This window comes from Danio aesculapii, chromosome 15 (assembly GCF_903798145.1).
Source record: "Danio aesculapii chromosome 15, fDanAes4.1, whole genome shotgun sequence".
In the NCBI taxonomy this organism is placed as follows: domain Eukaryota; kingdom Metazoa; phylum Chordata; class Actinopteri; order Cypriniformes; family Danionidae; genus Danio; species Danio aesculapii.
In genome coordinates, this window is record NC_079449.1 from 22,549,649 (window position 1) to 22,568,915 (window position 19,267).

At 34.5% G+C, this 19,267-nt stretch overlaps 2 protein-coding genes across 3 annotated transcripts in view; one reads left to right on the plus strand and one right to left on the minus strand.

The window, feature by feature from the left end:
* The window catches only part of rtn4rl1b (reticulon 4 receptor-like 1b), a 284,969-nt gene extending 279,853 nt beyond the window's left edge, over positions 1-5,116 (minus strand). Inside the window, exon 1 of the mRNA XM_056474459.1 lies at positions 4,257-5,116. Coding sequence (XP_056330434.1) covers positions 4,257-4,269 — 13 coding nt within the window. The 5' untranslated portion in view covers positions 4,270-5,116. The remainder of the gene's footprint in view (positions 1-4,256) is intronic.
* A 2,191-nt stretch (positions 5,117-7,307) lies between these two features.
* The window catches only part of dph1 (diphthamide biosynthesis 1), a 225,125-nt gene continuing 213,165 nt past the window's right edge, over positions 7,308-19,267 (plus strand). Inside the window, exons 1-2 of one of the 2 annotated variants that reach the window (XM_056474269.1) lie at positions 7,308-7,395; positions 12,715-12,864. In XM_056474269.1, the coding sequence (XP_056330244.1) occupies positions 7,344-7,395; positions 12,715-12,864 (202 nt within the window). In that variant the 5' untranslated portion in view covers positions 7,308-7,343. The remainder of the gene's footprint in view (positions 7,396-12,714; positions 12,865-19,267) is intronic. The other variant, XM_056474268.1, reaches the window with a different exon arrangement.

The following is a 19,267-nucleotide window of genomic DNA, read 5'->3' on the forward strand; positions in this document are numbered from 1 at the left end:
TCACCTCTTTCATCAGGCTGGTTACGGGTTTTGTGTTCACAAGCTTTGGAGATGCAACATAAAGTCTGCTTTTAAATAATAGGTCACCTGAGCCATGTCTGCGTTCAAAATGGCATAAATATGTTCAAAGTGCATTGCGAAGGGAGCGCAATTGTCAATATGAATATCGCTAAAACTGAACTGTAAAAATTATTTGAAAGAAAATTACGCACAAGAGAGATTCTTTAATCATTCCAAGTTTAATTGTTGGAAAGTTCGAAAGGAAAAGGGCATAGGGGGGATAACTGGGAATAGAACACAGCCAGGAACTATGCTTATAATTACAACTCTAGGGTGTAGTTGGAAACGTACAAGTTTGCAACGCAGTTTACCAATGTTTGTTAGAACGATAAATTTGGGAAACACCAAATCAACGAGCTATGTTTGTAATGACGCAACTTGCGACCTTAGTTGGCTAACCATGGTTTTCGGAAATGCACCCCTGCTTAGTACAGCAAAAGCTATAAAAAAGTTTCTTAAATGGTTAATAGTAAATATTAGGAAATATCATATTATTAAATTATGTGATCGATCAATCAAGTTACTAATGCTGAACATCAGAATTTAGAATGAAACCTTGATGTGCCGATTTCTGGCTCAGTCAATGGTATGAAAGGTAAGTGTGTTCAGAAACCTGTTTGAAAACAGTAATTATGTTTGCAGTTTGTTTATTTCTAGAAATCAAGGTTCATGTAGCTGGTTTTTACCCATAAAAATAGGAAAACAGGTATTCTGCAGCAGAGATAACAGTGCTGAGCAGGTGCAGGCTGTAAAGGTTGTCTCTAGTTACTCTGTATTTCGGTCTGTGGGTTTTTGTGGTGATGAGTGAAGGTCTCAGAAATGGGGAATATGAGCAGCTGTGCAGGAGAGTGGTGTCAGGCCACAGGTGTTCCCTCTTTTGCTTACCAACTGCCGATCCTCTCTCCCATCCATCTGCCCACAACAACATAGTCTGGGATCACGTCTGAACACTGACTTTCTCCACTCACAGCTGCGTAATCATAGCTAATCCACAAAAGAGTTACTTCTCTCATGTCGTTGCAGAGGTATTGCAGGGAAATATTTTTGGTTAGCTTGCAGGTGCGCATCAGAATTGTTTGCCTTGAGTGGAAATAAAAAATAATTGCAGCAGATTCACTCGAGCACAGAATATATTTGTCACCGGATGTAGATTTCCAGGCTTGACAAGATTTCAAGGCTGAATTTTAAAGCCATTCTCTATACTGACAACTCAGCACAACAAAGCAATTACAGTCTGAAGTACTGCCTTGAGATAAGCATCTGAAATCTGAATATACCATGTTGCAGCATATATACATGCTTCAGTCTAAATAACTGTCAAAAATTACGAAGAGCAAGCTGTAGAAACCGATAGACAGAAAATAGTGTTGCAGCACTTTTGTATTAGACCAACTGAGACCAAAACATGCCTGTGTGTGTTTAAGTGAGTTTGGGAGGAAATTGAGGAAAAAAAATTCAGGAAATTGGACCTCGTGCTAGCAGAAACAGCACAGCCCTGCTGAGACTTGTGCACACAACCAGTTAGGCCTGACGTTTCTGGAAAATGTCACACTGGTGCATAGCATTCAGTGAATTCAATATATTCTCACTCCTTTTCTATTTATGTGTCATAAACCCAACAGAAAAAGTGCTGCAGAATTATTTTCGTCATTTCTAATGCACTCTGAACTGAAAGGCCAATTACTGAAACAGAGCAAAGAATCCTTATTAGCCTAAAAGCAGTTCTTCTGACTTTTAAACACAAATTTTCTTCATAATTATGAAAACACAAACACAAACAAACACAAAACTCAGCAAAGTTATTCTATTGGATGGCAATTAATGTTTGTTGGCAGATTTTGCCAGTCTTATGACATCCGCTTTTTCCATTCAAAAATACAGTTATTTGATCATTTTTAAGACTGAGGTCTATAAACAGGTTTGTATTTCGTAGTGTTTGGATTTTGAATCAGGATTTTTTGAAACAATTGAAGGAATAGGAGATTTATAAGTATTAGAGATTGACTATATATTTTTGAATTGGTAGAATATGTACTGTGTGATATTCATATGATACTCGTGCTAGAATGAATACAGCACATTCCAAAATATGGAAAACCAAAATCCCCTAAAAGATGATATAACCAATGATATGATATAACCAATAACCAAGGTTGACGTTTTTACTTTGAGATAAATGACAATCAAATCATATAAAAATTAGGTCTCCCTATAAACAAAGTATAAGAGTTTTAAAATGTATCTACACTACCTAAAACAAGTCTTGTTGTGCATTCCAGCTCTAAAAGCAACAATTAATAATAGCAAAACTTCTAGTTGATCATTTGGAAACATGCCAGAAGGATTTTTTTTTCAGTGAATCATCTGTTGAACTGCATTGTAATCATCACAAATACTGCAGAGTGGATGGCAACATCAACAGCCTGAGGTATCAAGACATTTGTGCTGCCCATTACATTACAAACAACAGGAAAGGGCAAATTCTTCAGCAGGATAGCCCTCCTTCTCATACTTCAGCCTCCACATTAAAGTTCCTGAAAGCAAAGAAGGTCAAGGTGCACCAGGATTGGCCAGCCCCGTCACCAGACATGAACATTACCTAAAGAATACATAATCCCACCTAAAAAGTACAAAGCATATCTTTTAAAAGGGTTTCATGGTCAGTGACTGCTTTTATACCTTCATTTCAAGGGGTTAAATAATAGGAAGTATAAAAAGCGTTTGAGCTTAAGAGATTGGAGGCTATCTATGATATTTACAAGAAATGCATGATAAAAAACATAAACATAAAAACAGTCTATAAGGCAATAAAGTCTCCTAAAATCCTACACAGTAGAGGTTTGTTTTGAGGTAAATGAAAATCAGATGCAAATCAGCTCAAAGCCAACCTAGTGTTCTCATAACTGCACCACAGGCTCCTCACAGGCATTCATAAGGGGTCTTTAATGTGCTAGTGAAAGGCTTGATAGTCATGTTTCGTTTCCTACGTCAAGTCTATTGATATAACAACTGTCTCTGCATTAAGCTTTGGGCCTCCTCCGAGGAAATTCGGTTTTCCAGACGCACTCATTTCACGATTATAGCAGTCAGCATCCTCACAGTTTAAGCAATTTCGTAATGGTGTCGTGCAAAAGAGGTCTACAGATGATTTAAAGTGTGGTAAAAGGGACAAGTAAGAATGTCCTAGTAAACACCGAAGAGTAAGATAGTATTTATGATCACATTTGGTTTGATCTAGTACAGGGGGGTATCAATTCTGATCCTGGCACAGAACACTTTAGACGTCTCCCTTAGCTGTCTGACACACCCTATTCAGGTCTTGGAACCTCTACTAATGAGTCGATCATATATCAGTACTCCAGGACCAGCACTGACAACCACTGATCTAGTGAAAACAAGCTGACAAGTCTTTACAATCATCTGCAGGTCATTCAGCTGTCTCCCACTGACAGCTTCAGCACTAACCTGTTAATCTATCGACTCACTATTCGCCTCCTAAACACTTCATCATTTGGTCATAAACAATGTCCATAAATATTTGTGACAGACTGCGCGAGGCAAACCTGTTTAAGTCAGCAAGAGAAATATATTGGAGCCAGGCAGATAGCACAATGCTTTCTGATGAAAAACCGGCCATAAACTGCAGTGCGGCACCCACCAGAGCATCTTAAGAAAATATTTCATGATATGATGATGAATATTTTAAACACATCTGCTTTACGCTGAGCTTACCCGGGGGCAGACATGCATGATGATGCTGGGAAAATCATCAAGGATGAGAGCTGGAAGAACTCGGCAGCCTTACATAAACTTTTAAGATCTTCTGCAATAAGCTTTCATTTATGAACATAATAGCATTGTGCTATTTTAAATTTCCAAGAGCTCAAATAAAAATCAATAAATCTATGAAAACACTTAATCTGCAACAAGCATATCTATCTGTAATATAAAAAAGGCATCGTTTTCTCTAAGCAATTGCAAATATTTTTTTAAAAATGCATGAAAATAAAACAAATAATAATTAAAATGATTGAAATAATACGTTAAATTTACGAATCACGTTTCCATCTAGCATGGAGTGATTCAAAACAGAGTGATTTGTACTAGGAATTCTAAGCAATATTCAGGTAAATCGCCTCATAATCGAAAAGCAACTATTACAAACAGCAGGAATAAAAGTTATAAAACGCACTTACCCCGTTTAAACATTGTGGATATTGTTAATTCTCTGTCTGTCCACTCAGGTTCATTTATTCTTGTATTCCAGACTTCACACTGTCAGTAAGATGCCAAGCAATCTATCAAACGCTGTCTGATTTAATCAGGATACATAAAAGTATGTACTCCTATAGCTCAGAAGAGACTTCTCGCTGAATTTCAATTGGGCTAATTTATTGCAATGCTGATGTCCATTTCATCCTGTGTGGTCCCGAGCAATTATTTCACTGGATGCAACTGAGGGCAGTCCAGAAGGAGGGGAACACATTCTGCAGTATTAATTGTTGTTATCCAGAATAAATTAAGCACGCGGGCACCTGGCGGACCCTCACGAAAGAAGCAGGATATGTGGTGGGCTATGTTATCCAAAATGCTCTAAAAAGCTCTTATAGCCAGATACTGACGCGTTTGAAATTCGTTTATCCCTCTGAAACACAAATTGTCAGGAAATTCAGCAGATGCTCCTCAATCCGAGCCGCGGTAACTCTGGTGTCCGTCTCTCGCGCACTCTTCGGAACTATGGGGAGGTGTCCCGCTGCCTCCATTCAAAATCTCCAACAATCCACCTTGCTGAAAGCATTTCGTCCAGATACTGTATATCGGGTCTCGGGATGCGGAAAAAAATCACCTTCACATGTCGTGCGCTCGAGAGTCGAGTAGCGGAATGGACAGATGATGCGCTCCAGCTGAGAGATGCGCGTGCCTGTGATGCTTCTGAGCTGATGGGGCTCCCAATACACACTTATGAACTGTTGTTCTGCCTCTCTCTTTCTCTCTCTCCCTCACTCTCTCCCTCTCTCCCCAAAATAATCTGATATTACCATGTGCTGGTTTAGCGGTTGATATAATGTTGGCTTGATGAGCTCGAATAACTCTCTCTCTCTCTCTCTCTCTCTCTCTCTCTCTCTCTCTCTCTCTCTCTCTCTCTCTCTCTCTCTCTTTCTCTCTTCGTCTAGCTCTTTTCTTTCTACAGTCTCCTCAATAATATGCAAGCAGACCTTAAATGCAAGCTTGGGTTTTAATGTTTAATACACTAAACACAAAGTATAGATTGCAGTAAAAAGTATAACTATAAAAGAAATATTACACTGGTTAGTAAATAATAATAATAATAATAATAACAACAACAACAAAAACAGTAGTAATAATAATAATAATAACAACAACAACAACAGTAATAATAATAATAATAATATAATAACAATAATTATTATTATTTAATATATTTTCTTTTCGGCTTAGTCCCTTTATTAATCTAGGATCGCCACAGCGGAACGCACCACCAGCTTATCCAGCATATGTTTTACGCAGTGGATGCCCTTTTAGCTGCAACCCATCACTGGGAAACATCCATACACTCTTACCCAATTCACCTATACCGCATGTCTTTGGACTTGTGGGGGGCAACCGGAGCACCCGGAGGAAACTCACACAAACACGGGGAGAACATGCAAACTCCACGCAGAAATGCCAACTGACCCAGCTGAAGCTCAAACCAGCGACCTTCTTGCTGTGAGGCGACATCGATACCCACTGCGGCACCGGGCAGCCTTATTTATTTTTTTATTTTTTTATTCATTCATTTACATTTATTTATTTTTTCCCTGGCCCTTTCACCTCTGTGTGGTCGGCACATGTCTCTGAGACTTGCAGGAACACTTCGACTGATTCATTCACTGTGAAGGAGACTGGTGACTCAAGCTTTAGCACTTCTGTCTCCATTCACAGGCAGACACACCAGGCGAGAGAGCACAGATGGAGATGAGGAGTCATGAAAGACTCTATAAATTTGATTAATGAGGCGACTGCAGGCTGTGAGAATGACAGTGACACCTGAGCATCGACCTTGTTTATGTTCATAAAGTTTGATTTTGTTAAAAGCTGTAAATATTTTGAAACACTCATATTGGTTTCAGACCACATGTATATAGTATTTGCACTATGTGCAAATACAGAAATTGGCTAGACTAATGTGACAAGTAACAATATAAATAAAAATATTTATATTTAAAATATTGTAAAAAATTATTTTACATTGTTAACCATACAGTGCTCAGCATATATAAGTACACCCCTCACAAATCTGTCTTTTAAATTCATATTTTTTAATAGGAAGCTATACAATATTATATTTGTGCATATACATTAGATTAGTCAGTACTGAAGCCAAATCTGGAGCTTATCTAACAAAATAACTTACGATAACGATCCAAAAAGTAGTACACTCAAATTTTTATGCTATTGAGAAATATTAAATACAAATTTAAAGAGGAAGAATCAAGAGAAGCAAAAAAAAAAAAAAAAAAAAAAAAAAAAAAAAAAAAAAAATATATATATATATATATATATATATATATATATATATATATTTTGCAATATTTTGCTTAAACTTAATTGTATTATCTTTCAATTTCTAAATATGTTTGACTAAACTATTATTTTAATAAATATATCTGTTTAATAAATCTGTTTTGTTTAAATGCACCAAAATACATTGCCCATGTTCACTGAGAAATGGATAAAAATATTCATTTTCAAAATGGGCTGAACTCAATTATGCTGAGCACTGTATAATGTAAACACCACCTTGAAAAATAAATGTTTCATAAGTATTATCTTTTTATACTTTTCTATATTATTTCTCCAGGGGGTTGACAATTGTATAATGACAATTGTTTAGGTGAAGCTTTGTTAAATATTTGTATATGACAAACATTTTTATATTATGTTTTAAATATGCTTATATCATACTATATTCATTTTCATATATACTTTTTAAAAGTAAGGAAGTAAATCGAGAAGGTTTAATTCATCCAGTGTTTAAAACAAATTCTGTACCTCATGCCATCGTTTATATCGATGAAATCGACAATATATATATACTTATATACTTTTTAAAAATAAGGAAGTAAATCGAGAAGGTTTAATTCATCCAGTGTTTAAAACAAATTCTGTACCTCATGCCATCGTTTATATCGATGAAATCGACAATTGATTTGCTAATATCAGCTCTGTGTTCGAGGAGTAATGCCTATTTCACTCCACGTGCACTTGTTTGGGGAAAGATGGCGGCTCTCGGTAGCGAGATTGAAGTGGTCACTGCTAAAAAACCTAACGGTGAGTACTAATGTTGTTTTCTCAATAATTGAAAGTTTTGCTGTTTCCATTACAATGTCCGTCAACTGTGATGTCAAAATCTGTCTTTTTAAAGTAATGTCGCGATAAATTGCATACGTAAAACTGCCGGATGCTGTGTGTAATATATATAACATTTGTATGTTGTTGAATATATCGATATCGTATAACAAACAAATATGTTTTCGTGGCTTGTACTATATTAACGTTGTGTGTTTTTGATGTCACCTTACATTTTAACTCGGGGATTGTCACAGACATGTTGGCTAAATGTATGTTTATAAGGTGCTAAAATGTCACAAGCTCAAATGTGTTATTAGGCGTTATTTGGCTCATGAAATTGTGTTTTGATTCAACAAACAGCTTAAAAAATAAATAAATTGTGATTTTAAAAGATCGATTGGATGATTTCATGCTATGTTATTTCACGTATTCATTAATTCAGCTTGTAGTTTTACTGTTTGAATAAAACATTGAGGTAACGTTGATTTTATGTTTGCACATTCGTCGACAACAGTAACAACTTGTGACACTGGCTCTGTATAGTTTATTACGCTACTTCGAATATTAAGTATAAATCGCCTGCAAATATAACGTTAACTTTTAAACAGCATTAGCTCTATTTAATTGATTGTGGATAATGTTGTGCATGATCATTGGCTGCTAATGTGATCCGTAATGCGAATCTGCCATTCCACCACATCCCAAAGGTGTGATCTGGTGACTGTGGAGGCCATTTGAGTACAGTGAACTTATTGTCATGTTCAAGAAACCAGTCTGAGATAATTCGCGCTTTATGACATGGCGCGTTATCCTGCTGGAAGTAGCCATCAGAAGATGGGTAAACTGTGGTCATAAAGGGATGGACATGGTCAGCAACTGTACTCAGGTAGGCTGTGATGTTGACACTATGCTCAGTTGGTACTAATGGGCCCAAAGAGTGCCAAGAAAAATCCTCCACACCCTGACACCACCACCAACATCCTGAACCATTGATACAAGGCAGGATGGATCTATGCTTTCATGTTGTTGATGCCAAATTCTCTACCATCTGAATGTTGGAGCAAAAATCGAGACTTATCAGATCAGACAACGTTTTTCCAATCTTCTATTGCCCAAATTTGGTGAACCTGTCTGAATTGTAGCCTCAGTTTCTACCGGTTATAACTGTTGGCTATTTGAGTTACTGTTGCCTTTCTATCAGCTAAAACCAGTCTGGCCATTCTCTGCCGTTCACTGCATATTTTCTCTTTTTTTCATATTTTCCAAGTAGTTCAGCAGTTTTTGAAATACTCTGATTCTCAGTTTAAACTGCAGCAGATCATCTTGACCATGTCTACATACCTAAATGCATTGAGTTGATTTAAAAGTTTGCGTTAAGCAGTTGGTAATGTGTACCTAATAAAGTGGCTGGTGAGTGTATTTAGCTGTCATTTCAGAAAAGTTCAAATGTTCAAACCTGTCTCAGTAAAATTGCTATGAACTGGTTTGAATTTGCAGAGCAATTTTGGCATTTTTCTATAAGTGATAATAGGGAAAGTAAATGTTAAGTTGATTATTGATTGGTTGTGGTTGTTGACCGAATATATATATATATATATAAGTTCCCTAATGGATATGATGCTTAACAATAATTAATAATTTACTCCATATTAAAAGGAGTGTGTATTGTGTGCTACTTTGTCCTGATCCATTTTACTCCATTGTAGCTGGGTCAAAGACGATAATGAGATTTCTAGCCTTCTAACAATAAAAGTAAAATACAACTAAATTATTAGTTGTAAAATAAAATTATTGTTATTACTGCTGTAATTATAATTTTTCGCTGAATGTCATTCATTGAACTTTATTATACCTAGAAGTATTGCCAGGGATATTTATAACTAGTATCGTTTGATGAAAGACACTATTTAAAGATCACCATATGTACCCCAAAAATGATTTTTTATTTTGAATTCTTATTCTTTACTCCATTCTTTCAAATCATAGGTTTTACCCAGTTGTCAGCAGGTTTTTTTTAAAATTCTAATTAATTAACATATAATCAATTTCTAATGGTAATCTATTTACTTATTTTTTTTTTAAATCTTACAGGTCAAAATAATGATATTATTAATTTTTTTACAATAGTATCTGCTATACTGATGTTGGAATTTTGACAGGTTATTGGAACTAATAAAGTAGAAATTTCTTGCAATTAATATGGTCTATGTATGTGTATATAATTTTCTGTCTTACTATCTGTCTGTCTATCTATCTATATACAGTTGAAGTCAGAATTATTAGCTGAATTATTAGCCCCCCTGCTTATTTTCCTCAAATTTTGTTTAACGGAGAGAAGATTTTTTTCAACACATTTAATGGTTTGTTCTGTAGACTATCGAGAAAAAAAAATAGCTTTTAAGGGGCTAATACTGTTGACCTCAAAATGGCTTTTAAAAAATTAAAAACTGCTTTTGTTCAAGCTGAAATAACACAGACATACTGTGAAAATGTCCTTGCTCTGATAAACATCATTTAGGAAATATTTTAAAAAGAAAAAAAATTTAAAGGGGGCTAATAATTCTGACTTCAACTGTATATTAGCTGGGAAAATAAGTCTTGAACATGCCACCATTTTTCTCAGAAAACATATTTTTAAAGGTGCTGTTGACTTAAAATGTCCCCCAAATGTTTGTAACAACCAAAAAAATCATATATGCAAATAAAACAAATGTTATAAATTTACAACTAAAGTTATGCTTCATAAAATGAAATGACTCAGGGAAATAGTATTGAACACATGGAGAAAGGGAGGTGTAGAAAGGCAGTGAAAGCCCAGACAGCAGCTGAAATCGCTCAGAATTTCTTCAGTAACCCTCTGCCCTTCATCAGTGTAAACTAATTTTAGCTGCTTCAGTCCAACATCTACATTATCAGGATGATGATGATGAATCCAGGATGAAGATTTCAGCAAGACCATGCTCCAAAACACAGCCAAGGAAACTCAAATGTTTTCAGTGAAAGAAAATCAAGCTGTAGAATGTCCTAGCCAATCCCCTGACTTGATTCCTTTAGAAAATATTAATAAAAGACCAGATTTGATAGACAAGACCCACATAACCGACAAGATTTACAAATTACTTGCAATGAGCAATTAATTTGACTTCATTCTCCATATGAGAGGTGTCTTTAAGCTGCCATCATCAAAAAAACCTTTTATATAAAATATTAAATATGTTTAAGTAGTTTAGTACTTTCTCCTTGTGTCATTTCATTGTTATTAAACATAATTAATGTAACCCACCGGTCCTACCGGATCCAACCTGGTCTGAGCTGGGATTGAACTGGCGATTCTTTGCATGGGAGTTGGTTGATCTAACAAAGGAGTCTAAAGACCATGGCCTCTAGTGTCTGTTGCTAGAGCACCTTTTGAGCTCAGAGGAGTGAGGTTTTGCCTGCATAGCACTTCACTAGCTGCCCTCTGTTACACTCACCTCCCTAAACCTCACTTCCATCCAGGACGAGCCCCCATGTGTAACCCACCGGTCCTACTGCAACCAACCCGGTATGAGCTAGGATTGAACTGGTGATTCTTTGTATGGAAGTCAGTTGTGGTCATGGTCTTTAGCCTCCTTGATAGAGCAACCGATTCCCATGCAAAGAATTGCCAGTTTGATCCCAGCTTCCACTAAGTTTTCAGATATTTTTGTTTTGTTTTATTTTTATGCTTGTATTGTCTGGGTTTTTACCAAAGTCTGGTTCAATTTCATGTCAGCAGCTCCTCTAGAATATTATTCCCCGGATAAAACATGACATGTTCAATACCTATTTTCCCATCTGTATGTAGTAGTGCTTGGTATAAAAGATTTCTGTGCGCTGCATTATTTTGTAAAAGTTAATTTGCCCCCAGAATCTTTAATCAAATACCATAACCTTCCCTTCTTCTTCCAAATGACTTATCTTCACTTTTGGTCACATGGAATGCGTTTAGGGTGGAGTTATCTGTGAATGTCTCCTTTTTGCCCTGCCTTTCAAATGCATATTTACACTTAAGTTGTGATTCTTAATTTGTTACTCCAGAATACTCTTTTGCTATCAGTTTGCAAGCTATTTTCCTGGAGAATATTTTGCAGCATTGCTTGTATAACCTCTAGACACATAAGACTTAGAGAGCCTGCTGTGAAGAAATATCAACACGACATGATTCTCCTACCACTACCCTTCACCCTGGGGATTTTGTGTGTGTGTGTGTGTGTGTGTGTGTGTGTGTGTGTGTGTGTGTGTGTGTGTGTGTGTGTGTGTGTGTGTGTGTGTGTGTGTGTGTGTGTGTGTGTGTTAGATTTAAGAAAAACATGTTGTTTAGTCTAATGGCCATATATCTCTTTTTTTTTTGTCTTTAAAATTGTGAACTTCTTGTATCTATTGTAAATTGACCGTACAATTGATCATCAAGCTTTTGGTGCTATAGCCTAATTTACAACATTATCAATTGCTACATTTTAAAATCAATTTATTTCTGTGATGGAAAAGCTGAATTGCAACACTCAATAATCATTTTACATCTAGAATGCTAAATTGGCGCTCTAGAAAAGTAGTAGTATTTGAGAGCAGATTTGTGGAAATCATTTAACAGTTTTAGGGAAGGAAAAATTAAATAACACCTGATAAGCAGAAAAGGTTGTTTACATTGTTAAAGTTAAGGAGAACCAATATTAATAATATTGATTTAACACAGATTTTTCGTGTGACACTTAAGACTGGAACAATGGAAACTGAGAATTGAGCATTGTAATTTACATAGAAAATATAAACAAATTAAACAGTTATTTGATTAATAATAATATTGTATCATCATTTTATATTTTTCTATATCTATGTTTTTGATTTAAAAAATATAGTCGTGTGGGAATAAGCATTTAAACTATAGCCCGTGCCTACATTTGCAGATGGTCTATCTGTCATAGACTTCAAAAATAAATGGATGTCACTGACAGACTCATTCTGCTGACGGCTGACCTCTCAGTTCAGCTGCTGTCCTGATGGCGCGCTGATTGATTTGTGTGATGATTAATTTTGGATCTCAGAAATGATTGCATGGGCTTTCCTTGTCTTATATAGAGACTACAGCCCAATCAATTTCTCATAAAAATTAGATTTTTAGTGTTACTTGCTAAGGCAATTTGCACATGCTGATCCGCATTTGCACAATACTGTTTTAAAGCATACTTGAGTTGTCACTGATGCTTTCAGCAAACCCATCTTTGATTCATCCTGAAACCAATTTAGTTTATTAACTCTATTATTGTCTTTTTAATCTAGTGAAAGGTCCAAGGCGGGTGGCCAATCAAATTCCTGACGAGATCTTGAAAGATTCCGAGCTCAACGAGGCTATTAAGGCTTTGCCTGCAAACTACAATTTTGAAATTCACAAAACAATATGGAGGGTTCGACAAGCCAAAGCCAAGAGGGGTAAGTACATTTTAAATCATCTGGAAAAGGTTAAAGGGATTGTTTATTCAAAACTGTAAGTTCTTTCAAGTGTTAATCACCATTCACATGTCACAAACAAAAAAAATTCAAGAAAAGATACTGAAAACTGTGTATGTTAAAAACTGGTATTGTATTCCATATTTGTTTTTCCTATTATGGATGTCAATGGTTACAGGTTTATAACATTTTTCAAAATATCTACTTTTGTGTAAGAAACTCAAAGGTTTGGAACCACTTGAGGATAAGTAAATAGTGGGTAAATGTTCATTTTTAAGTTCACTATCTCATTAATGACATTCTAAAATTATGCTGTTTTAAAGGTTCCTTATGTTTATATCAGTTTATAAAACTCTCTCCTTTCTGAGACCCTCGTCTTCTCTGATTAGTGAGATGACTTAGACTGTTGTGATTGGTTTACGTGTTGTGGCTCATTTTGGAAACTAAACAGCCAATACTATTTATGCAGTTTGCTCTGGAGGCTTTGTTTGCACATTGAGTTACATAAATAATAATGATGGCATTGTTTTTACCATATTCATTTAAGCTCTGATACTTTGGAAGTACATACTGTACAAATAGGATTTGTTTTTGCTTTCAAAAACATACAAACTATTCCAGACCTTAGTTTCAACTGTACTGTTTGAGGGTCAAAGTAGGCTGTTCATGTGCAGTCTGTAGGGATGAATATTTTTCAGAAATATTACATACTACAATATTACTGGATATTTAACCTCTTTTAAAAAAATCATGTTCAAGTATTCCTTTAAAGGGATAAATCACCCAAAATTTGTTCTACCTCATGTGGTTTTAAACCTTACCTAAACGTTGGTTTATTTTTCAAAATAGCTTCGTTTGATTTCAACAGAAGAAAAAAACCCTCAAATAGGTTTTTGAAAAAGTGAATAATGGTAGAATTTTTTTTTGGGGTGAACTCAAAGCTAAGTTTAATGAGAATTTTTTATTTTATTTTATTTTTGACAGTATTTCCTAATGCACTTATTGACCTATATTAACAACAAGCTTGTCCTGTCTATCCTGTTTTTAAGCAATAATATTCATAATAATATTAATAATAATAATTAACGTTTATATTGTTGGCTCTTTATTCTATTAACAAAAAGGTTTTTGTCAGAGAATACATGCTTTGTCAGGAGCAAACACACAAAGGCAAGTTTGTGTGTGTGAGGCCATAAGCTTTACTTGACTATGCCTAAGGTTTTTGAGTTTGGAAAGTGCTTGCTGACATATGTTATTTTATTTGGTTTTTAATATGTTCTTATTATGGGTGCAAACTGTTTATGGCCATTAAAAAAAAAAAATATATATATATATATTTATATATATATATATATTGCAGATCGAATATTTGACTTAACGCACACTCTTGACAGCCAATGAATCACACAAATTTTAAATAAACCTATATAGATTTGTGCAGAAAGTACAACTTTAATTTCTGTCAACTTGTTCTAGACAGTTCAGAATTGTATATTTCTTTTTGGAGAGAATAAGTCCATTAATTGTGCACTTTGCAGAACTTTTACACCCACAAACTGCTGCATTAAACACTACATATGAAGTAATATATATATAAGAAAAGCATAATGGGACACTTTAAGATTGTATTGAGCCATTTACTTTAGATGTTATTTTTCATCTAAGTGTGCAAATAGACTGTTTTGCTGCCTGCTTCAACAAAAGGTGCAACTCTGCTATATATTGTAGGTAGTTTGAAATCCACAAAAAGGTTGTGTGTTTTATTTTATGTTATTAGGCTTACAGTTTCGGTTCCAGCACATTAGTCATTCTGATTGTCCGTCTATAGAGCATTAATTTGCCTTAAAGTTCATCTCAGTTTGCAGAAAATGTAGCAGCGTTACATAATGTATGTCTCGAGCTCATTGCTTTTATACAGGCTGCATTATATAGATTAATGTTCTTGACTATTGTGTTGTTTTATTTATATGGACAAAGTCAGGCAAAGGGAAATGCAAAACTGCCTCGGAGGTTTCCACAGGCATAAAATATGTTGGTCTTTTTTTGGTATACTCTGGAACAAAGTGCAAGCTTCAAATGTCTGCAGAGGCATTTAGAAGCATAATTACCTTATTTTGTCAGGACTTTGTTTCAGCAAAATGTCGAAGATATGGTCATTAGCTTATTAACCATCAACTGATTCTGCTGAATAGCAAGGGCGCGTTTGCCACTGCCAAATTACTTTTATTCTTTAGAGCGTGAAATATTATCTTTGATTTTTATTTTATTTTTTTTTAATTCAGATTTTGCTTGGTTTTAAAGTTAGGTTAAATTATTAATGATCTTGACACACACTACCTAATTTATAGTGCCTAATCTTAAATTCTACATACAGTATTACGAACCAACTTTTAATCATTTTAAGCTGCATAATTAAAGTTAATTGATGTTATGAATTAAAAAGCAATAAACAATAGTATGTTGATCAATAAACATTTACCTAAATGAAAAAAGTATGTTAAAATCGTTGTTTGTCATTAGTCTCCATAACACATTTTGTTGTGGAGGATTATGTGACCAAAATAATGTTCTTTGGTGCTTTTAAAATATGTATACAATGGCCACTCTCCATAACATTGTCCATAACATGGTGTTATGAACTGCATAAATAATGTATTATGAATTAAAAAGGAATGAACAATAGTATGTTGATCAATAAACATTAAGCTAACTGAATAAATTCTGTTAAAATAGTTGTTTGTCATTAGTCTCCATAACATCTCCATAACACATTCTGTCCTGGAGGATTATGTGAACAAATTAATGTTCTTTGGTGCTTTAAAATATGTTCACAATGGCCACTGTCCATACCATTGTCCATAACATGGTGTTATGAGCTGCATAAATAATGTATTATGAATTAAAACGCAATAAACAATAGTATGTTGATCAATAAACATTAACTTAAATTAATAAATTCTTGTATAATAGTTGTTAGTCATTAGACTCCATAACACATTCTGTCCTGGAGGATTATGTGACCGAAATAATATCCTTTGGTGCTTTAAAATATGAACACAATGGCCGCTGTCCATAACACTGCCCATAACATGGTGTTATGAGCTGCAAATATAATGTATTATCAATTAAAAAAGAATAAACAATACAATGTTGATCAATAAACATTAACCTAATTGAAAAAAAATTCTGTTAAAATAGTTGTTTGTCATTAATCCTCCTAGACAGAATGTGTCATGAAGGCTATGTGACCAAATTAATGTTCGTTGGTGCTTTAAAATATGTACACAACGGCCACTGTCCATAACATGATGTTATGAGCTGCCTAAATAATGTATTATGAATTAAAAAGCAAAAAACAAAAGTATGTTGATCAATAAACATTAACCTAAATGAATAAATTCTTGTAAAATAATTGTTAGTCATTAGACTTCATAACACATTCTGTACTGGAGGATTATGTGGCCAAATTAATATCTTTTGATGCTTTAAAATATGTACACAATGGCCACTGTCCATAATACTGCCCATAACATGGTGTTATGAGCTGCAAAAATAATGTATTATCAATTAAAAAGGAATAAACAATAGCATGTTGATCAATAAACGTTAACCTAAATATAATTCTGTTCCTAAATATAATTAACCTACCTGTAAATAAATTCTGTTAAAATGGTTGGTTGTAATTAGTTTCCATAACGTATTCTGTCCTTGAAGATTATGTGACCAAAGTAATTTTTCATTGTGCTTTAAATATGTACACAAGGGCCACTGTTCAGCCTCATAAACTCTCAAACTGAAGCACCGTGGGCTGTTTTGTGTCAAAATATGTTATATGCTCTGTAGTGACTTCCATAAGTGGTTTTTGCACAGACCCTTTCAGATTGGTGTGAAGCTATTCCCCTTGGAAAACAACACTTATGGCTTGTTTGAAACCCCTCTAATGAGATCTCATGCAGTTTCTTAGTGAGATTTCAGCAATTATAAGTGGTCAAGTTTTTCCCAGGGTTGCCCTAGTGTATCTCGCTACTGTAAAATACTCCTTTTATTAGAAGTAATTGCATCCTATTCTAATGCACACGCTTTACCTCCTTAAGCTAACCTCTGAGAATTTCATCAGAGCATTAAAAAAAGATGGTGAAATCACAGCTAATCCTATTATTCGTGCCGTATCATTTATCGTTATGCAAATTTAATCCTCATTTAGTTTGATGCGTCCAATCAAGAGCTGTTTATCTCCGCATTGATGATGAATTGACTCTGCTTGAAGGCCTTGTTGTGCCGGGGCTTAGATTTACGGGTCTTGATCCAACAACGCTTTGGCTGTTCGCTGGCTTGGCTTGTTTAGCCTGCATTATTAATCTGTCATAACAGTTGTGATGTCCACGCATTGCGAGCCAAACATGTTATACAAATGACATTATCTCTAACGTGTCAGATCAGCCAACTCAAAACAGGCAGTTGTGCAAACATACAAAGTTTGGCATTTCTGTGTGACCTTTTATAATTTTGGGGGGCTTTTAATTGCTAATTTGTCACTTTAAAGTCTGATTTCAACCAGGTATGATAGCAGTTGTAATTTAGAAATACAGTTCTGAATCTGATAATCATTTCCCCACAACTATAATTTATACAACACAGTTAGACATACAGTATCATTAGAATCACTCTCAGGATGATTTTTTGTTTAGCTGATGAACAATAGAAACAATAACAGCCAATCAAAAGGCATCATACAGTTTATACCCTGAGCATTTAAAGTGGCTGATGTCAAAATAGAAGGTTTTGACAATGTGTCATTTATGTATATAATTTTTAGGGATGCGCTAGATATTAAACTTTACATCAGTTTTGACTGATAAAGGCTTATTTTTATTGTTAAGTGTTGACATGATACTATTGGAAGATATTTCAAAGCTGATACATTCTGGATTGTTTTTTGCTTGTTGAATGACTTCAGATGTGTTCTGCTAGTTGTGAGGGTTTGTAATGGTGTTATGACGCGTAACATGAAGCAGAAGCACGCTTTATAAAGGTTTTTGCTAGAGGAAATACAACACTAGAAATATTATTGCAAATGTACTTTCAAATGAACTTTTCTAGTCTGAAAAACATCAGTCAACTGACTATTGATATTAACTTAAACTTTGCACAAACGAAACGATTTTTTTATAAAACCTTATTAACTTATTAACGTAAATTATAGCAACACAGCATTGCAAAAAGAAATATATTAGATGTTTCCTGTAAAGGGTTTTAAAATAAAATCAGGCTAAGAAAAACATATTTATATTTATTGCCTTATCTGTATTGGTTATCGCTAGGCCCACACGGAATCTGCATGCAATTTTTAGCCAATCATTGAGTCTATTTATTTACTTGGTTAATTTTATTTAATCAGTTTTAAATTCATTAATATCATTGACTAATATGAAAGGGCAACTGTTTTACCTCTTTTGCAAGATGTTTAGATAAACATTTGGTGTCTCCAGAATGTGTCTGTAAAGTTTTCAGCCCAAAATACCCATCAGATGATTTATTATAGCCTCCAGAAAAATAAGAAAAATCATAATATTAAAAAAAGAAACACAAGCTGGACCACAATGGATCGTATTAATGTCATAACGAATGCTCGTCTTGTGCCGATTGTGCCGTCTGTCATACAGCAGACCTATGGGTCTGTTATTTTTACTAAAGATGATGTATTATTTGAGTATCACCAAAACTATAGAAACTATATTCTGGTAAAAAAAGGCACAGTATCGGGATCTGATCTGTATCGGTCGATAGTCAGAATTTTGGCATCGGGATCGAATTGGTTCCAAAAAAATGAACAGTGTACATACTATACATGCAGACAGTTCTGTCCAAACAGCTTACAAAAGTTGATTTTCATCATGGGTGATGATCATAATAGATGTTCATATGTTTTATTTACAGTACATTACTGTATGTAAAGTAATATTTTCTGTATTATATGAGAGACTTGCTTTGTTTACCAAATAAGGGAATCTAACTGGATTTGCATTGTAAACATTAAATGAAAGTTAAAAAGGTATTATTTTTTATTTCATATATTAAGCTTTTTGTTAAGATACTCTTAAAATCATTCTGCGTAAATCTGCATATTTTTTACTTAATTCTGCGCAGAAATAGCAAAATATAGTTATTGCTTTCTGCGAATAAAGAGTCATTGGGTATATGTATCATCTAAAGATTACATGTTGTTGCATCCTTGTTGTTGTTTTTTTTTTACACCCTTATAATTATGTTTTTTTTTAAATAAAACATTTATATTTGAGGTAATGGTTAAAATAGGTCCTGGATTGTTTTCCTTAACTTAAAATTTTTGTTTGGCTGAAAAGAGTCATACATCTTGGTTGGCGAA